The sequence below is a fragment of the Lycium barbarum genome, chromosome 5, assembly GCF_019175385.1.
Source record: "Lycium barbarum isolate Lr01 chromosome 5, ASM1917538v2, whole genome shotgun sequence".
Classification (NCBI taxonomy): domain Eukaryota; kingdom Viridiplantae; phylum Streptophyta; class Magnoliopsida; order Solanales; family Solanaceae; genus Lycium; species Lycium barbarum.
The window spans coordinates 127,174,380-127,180,192 of record NC_083341.1 but is presented as its reverse complement, the minus strand read 5'-3'; the positions used below and the strand labels follow the sequence as shown (position 1 = coordinate 127,180,192).

The window sequence follows — 5,813 nt, the reverse complement described above, 5'->3', positions numbered from 1 at the left end:
ATGAAAAAGTATTTAGGAAAGCATTGGTTGATTATGCAATAGAATACAAAGTTAGTCTTAAGTTAAGGCCTAATTAACCTGGTAAAGTAAGGGCTCAGTGTAAGGGTAACAAACAGTGCAAGTGGTTGTGTTATGCTGCAACAGATAGAGATTCTGGTGACTTTATGATTAAGAGCTACCATCCTGTACATAAGTGTACAAATTCTAACAAGAACAAAATGTGCAACACTAAATGGCTTGCTGCTAGATTTAAGGATGAAATAATTAAGCAGCCATCTTTGAGAATATGGGAAATACAAAACATGTGCAGGGATAAGTTAGGACTTTATGTTGGTAGGACAATTTGCTACAGAGCTAAAATGCAGATACTAAGAGAGTCTATGGGTGATTGGAATTTAGAGTTTGCAAGATTGTGTGACTATGCTGATATGATAAAACAGACAAATCCTGGTAGTTCTGTTTGGGTAAGGATGGACAGAGAAAGTTATCCAGGGAAGAATTTGTTTGTGTACTTCTATGTTTGCTTGGACGCATTGAAGAAGGGGTGGATAGAAGGTTGTAGAAGAATAATAGGTTTTGATGGGTGTTTTCTAAAGGGTGCTTGTAAAGGTGAACTGCTAGTAGCAGTTGGCAAGAATGGAAACAATCAGATGTTTCCTATAGCCTGGGCAGTTGTTGACACAGAGACTAAGCATAGTTGGAGTTTTTTCATTATTTACTTGAAAGAGGATCTGCAGTTGGGTACTGGAGATGGTCTTACTGTGATGGCAGGCATGCAAAAGGTACTGTACATAGTAACTTGTTTAATTTCTTACTGTTTCTTACTGTTGAGTGTTTCTTTAATAATTTCTTTTCTTTGAAGGGTTTTCATGCTGCTGTAGAAGAACTGTTACCAGATGCTGAGCATAGGAGATGTGCAAGACACATCTGGTCCAATTGGCATCAAGAATGGAAGGGTGAAGAGAGAAGAAAACAATTTTGGAGATGTTCTAAGGCCAGTTTTGAAGTGAAATTCAGGTCAGAGCTTGATAAAATGAGCAAACTTGGTAAGGATATTTGTGCTGATTTATTGCATTATCCAGAAAAATCATGGGTGAGGGCATACTTTAAAGAGCATTCTAAGTGTGATGTTGTTGAGAATAACATGTGTGAGACCTTCAATACATGGATCTTGTCTTGTAGACACAAATCAATTATAACTATGTTGGAGGAAATTAGGAGAAAGATAATGACTAGACAATGTGATATGATTAAGTTTCCCAACACTTGGATATCTGAGATTTCACCTATGGCTAGACTTACCTTAGAGGATAATAAGGAAATGGCTAGAGGCTGCAAGGTTCTTTAGAATGCTGATGTTGGATTTGAGATTGGAGAGGGTGAGTATAGGCATACAGTTAACATGAGTACTAAGAGTTGTAGTTGTAGAACTTGGCAACTGAGAGGAATTCCATGCCAGCATGCTGTTTGTGCATACTACCACATCGAACTAGAGCCTGAACACTTTGTGGAGTATTGGTATAGGAAGGATACATTCTTAAAGGCATATAGTAATTTCATCCAACCAATTCCAAATATGAAGATATGGCCTGAAACAAACAATCCAAAGATTGAGCCTCATGCACCTAAACCAATGCCTAGCGGGCCGAAGAAGAAAAGAACAAAAGGCAAAGATGAACCAAAAAAGATGAGGTATGGAAAGGTGTCCAGAAAAGGGGGGAAAATAACTTGTTCAAAGTGTCATCAACAAGGACATAACAAGAAATATAGCAAGGTAAAATTGTTTTCTTTGAGTTGGTTAACTTGTTTATCATGCATTTTGGGTTTTTAAGTTGATTACTGCCTTTAAATATGCAGGTTGTGCCAGGTGCAGAAGCACCTAGCCAAAGTTTACAACACCCTGCAGAAGCACCTACAAGCTTAAGCCAGCCTACACCTTCAGCAGCAGTTTGTGATGATACAGCTAGAGTTAGGAGGGTGAATCAATCAAAAAGAGTTAGAAGCTCAAGCCAGCCAGCCCCACCTATAGATACAAGAATTCCTATTACAAGAGGAATAACAAGTCAACTACCTCCTAGAAGAAGACAAGTTGCTGGACAGAAGAGAGCCAAGGTTGCAATTGGAGAGGAACCTGCAACTAGGGGACATAAGAGGGCAACTAATGTTGGATTTGGCATATACACAAGCACAAGTGGAACTCAAATACTAAATGTAAGTCAATTCTAACTTTGGTCTCTAAAACACAACTACATGTAACAAAACTGATTATGCTTCATTTTTCTGCTAAAATGCAGCTAGGAACATCAAGCCAAAGGATTCTAGAAACTGATTCAGCTTACAAGGATGCAAGTCCAATAGGCATAGACCTTGGTTATAAAGCTAGAAGATTGAGATGGAAAAACAAAGAAGCTGTCACTGGCCCCCAATTGAGGCAGATGGCAAACAAGAACAACAACAAGAAGAATTAGCAGTATTAGGATAGGATGTAGTACTTAATAGGCAATGTAATATGGCACCAAACAATTTCTCTTTTTGGATGGTTATTTTGGCAATCTGCTACTTGTATGTAGCAGTAAACAATTAGTACTTAATGTTTGCTTTTGGCTACTTTGGAAATCTGCTACTTGTATGTAGCAGTATTAGGATAGGATGTAGTACTTAATGTTGCTTTTGGCTACTTGTATGCTAACTTTGAGCTCATTCTTGAGCATGTTAATATATAATGGGTTACTTTGTGCCCATTATATACCTGTTGTGATGTTTAAACAATTCTGCTAATGTAATTATAGCTACTGTTGGTGTTGAATAACATTGACCTACTTGTTGTTGGCAATAATATGTAGCTTAAACAGAGCATTATTGGCAAATACAAAACAGAGCAGACCAGGTTTTTATGCAACTGTGTGAGCTCAAAACAGAGCATTGTTGGCAAATACAGTATAGACAAAACAACATTTCATTTCATTTCATTCAAAATGCTGGTTTACATGAGTGACTGCTGGCCAAAGTTCAGCCATGCCAAAATACAAAGTTGTCACAACGATGCAGTAACCAAATTACGTTCCGACAATCCTAACAATATTACAACTACACAACTTAGCAAAAGGCAAGTACTTAAGGAGCACATATTGTACTGCTCCATCTAACAATTTGGCTTGATTTTCCATATCCCGAGCATCACAAAACCAGCAACAATGAGCATATTTCTCGCTCGAATTCTTTTCTCCTCAAAAGCCTTCACTTTCTTCAACAAACCCCACATCACCCTATTTGCTTGCGCAGGGTGCCTATCTTCGATCCAAAAGAAATAATCACAACCACCCATTTTCTACAAAACGAATTTTCAACCCAACAATTAATCATCTAATAAATAATTAAATAAGGAATGAATGAAGATATAAGTTTACCTTTGGTATTTTACAACATAAAAATCTGCGACCTGGGTTTAATTGGGTCCAATAAGTCTTCAATGATGCTTCATTACCACATCTACAATACCGGGCATGTTCATCAAAAAACTCCATGAAAGAGTCGGAACAGCAATGGCACGAACGAGATGAAGCAGAAAATATTAGCTTGAATTTGAGGGAAAAAATTGGTCGTGAAAAGGGGCTAAAATTAGGGCTAAATTGGATTTTATTTTGAAGTGGAGAAGATGATATGTATAAATGGGGAAGTAATAATACCGTTGTCTGCCACATAGGATTAAAAAAAAGGTTACACGCGCGTTTTCTTGACTGATAACACGCGACATGCCACTGGTGCAAAAATTGTCTAACTGGAACAGATATTACCAACTTTAAGTGTCTAAATGAAACAAGGTCCACTTTAGGTGCTCAAGGGAAAGAACTGGACGACCACAGATGTCTACCGATGGGTTTGGCCATTCACTATTGTGTGTGTGTAAATTAGATTACATGCATGCACAAAATGAAAGAACATCCTATACATTCTTCCAAACCCATCTGGAAGCTATCAACAATTCATCTACTTCAACTATCTAAGTTAACGGCAAATTAAGCAGGAGTTTTGTTAATTTTGACCAACATGCTTGCTTGAATAGGCATAACGCTCAACCACAAAATTTTCTAAGCTAAATGAATCATGACTTTATTTTCATCCATTCATAAAGATCAACACATGTAACAAACTCTACAAATAAGTAAAGAAGCTCTTGTTTTTTCAAGCTCTAGAAAATCCAAAATGAAAAGGTCAACTCTTAATCAAGTTTCCAGTGAAACGAATCAAGATTTCTGTGATTCCGTTTTCTGTTAGTGATATTTTATTCAAATTCAATTCTAACCAATAAAAAAATCTTGAGGACTAGTCTATTTTAATTTGTGTCCCTTTGAAAGATAAATCGTTTAACTTTTGGTAGCTAAACAACCTCTTGGAAGCCATACACTTGTCTGTATGTTATTCCATTAAGTCGTTTAGCTCCCGACTTCACCTTGATGGTAAGATCACCACGCTATTAAGGTCTATACGCGATATATAGACTCACGGAACTATGAAATATTTGCTTACTTAAACATAGTTTTTCTAATTTCCACTTGAAAAGAAAGGAAATGGTTCATTACACAAACTAAAGCTAGTTGCTTTTTTTATGAGGTACAAATAGACCTTTCTCTTTATTTGATTTTTTACGAATTCGCCGTAGTTACTTAAGAACCAATTGCAAATAAATAAGTGCGAACGGTAAGTAAACTGATACTATAATTGATGAAAAAAATGTACTGCCGTGCGTGTGTATAATTATGAAAGAACATCGTACAATATTATATTTTTCCCAAGAAAACCATCTAGAAGCTACCAACAATTCATCTATACGAATATAAATCATGTAATATTGTGCTTGCTTGAACGAACAGGTATAATGTTCAAGCAGAATCACAAATTAGGTCAATGCATACATCCCCTTATCAATAACCATATTACACACGCAACGAAGACCGCACCTGAAAAGATCGAAATAGCGATTGACAGGATATGAATAAACTTGTGGAATTTGTGACCATGATGACGACGACGACGATAATGATGATGATGATGATGATGATGATGATGATATGAAGATGATGATGATGATGAAGAAGAAGATGATGATCAGTGCTCCCATATTGTTCATAACTAGGAATAGGAGCAATGTCAAGCAGCTGTGTTGTTGAGTCTTCATAATTAAGATGGGAATTAGTAACAGTATTCATATTAGGTTTTGAAAGTGCATCTGATGATAAGAGTAGTAGTTTTCTGCTGGTTGAGATGGTGGTGGAAGGGAAAGTTAGTAATATGATTACTAGTGATGTAAGAAGACAAAAGGGAAATTGTAGAGCCATTAATTGTTTGTTTGCATAAGCTAAGCTAGGAATTAACAAGATTGAAGACAACCGTAGGCTTCCTAGTTATTCCTTTCCCTAGAGAGTTTATTTTTTCATTGTTTGTGTTGGATTAGGATTTCCCTTTTCTTTTTGTTTCCGGATTGTTCCTATATATCCTTGAAGACTATAGACTGCACAAGGGAGCAAGAGACGGTATCACATTATGATAATTCATAAGAAATTTCTTAAATTATTTGTATCACATTATGATAATTCAAACAGGATTGCGAAGGACGGTATGACTTTGGTACCATTAATTCACTGTTCAAACGCATTTAATTTTCTTGATACTCCCTCTGTCCCATATTACTTGTTCATTTCCCCCTTTTCAGGTTAATTAAGAAATCATAAATAAAAGTATATTTTACTACATTACCTTTATTTCTCTTCAATAAATTGCGCTCTAATCAATATTGGTTACTTGAAATACAATTA

General features: G+C 36.2%; 1 protein-coding gene across 2 annotated transcripts; it reads right to left on the bottom strand.

Moving 5' to 3' along the window:
- Positions 1-2,950: 2,950 nt before the first annotated feature.
- On the bottom strand, positions 2,951-5,536 carry LOC132642703 (uncharacterized). 2 transcript variants are annotated; one of them, XM_060359767.1, is made up of 3 exons: positions 4,959-5,536; positions 3,408-3,489; positions 2,951-3,328 (listed from the first exon to the last, which is right to left on the bottom strand). In XM_060359767.1, exons 1-3 carry the CDS (start codon positions 5,174-5,176, stop codon positions 3,143-3,145), a joined length of 486 nt encoding a protein of 161 aa, XP_060215750.1. In that variant the 5' UTR covers positions 5,177-5,536; the 3' UTR covers positions 2,951-3,142. The 2 variants fall into 2 exon arrangements, with proteins under 2 accessions (XP_060215750.1, XP_060215749.1); XM_060359766.1 differs by lacking the exon at positions 3,408-3,489 and having other exon boundaries at positions 2,960-3,328.
- Between the last annotated feature and the right edge of the window lie 277 nt (positions 5,537-5,813).

Coding starts and splice junctions, on each gene's coding strand:
- LOC132642703 (XM_060359766.1), bottom strand. CDS start 5,336: ATGGCTCTACAATTTCCCTTTTGTCTTCTTACATCACTAGTAATCATA. Junction 3,329..4,958: donor CGCTATTTCGATCTTTTCAG/GTGCGGTCTTCG, acceptor TTCGTTTTGTAG/AAAATGGGTGGTTGTGATTA.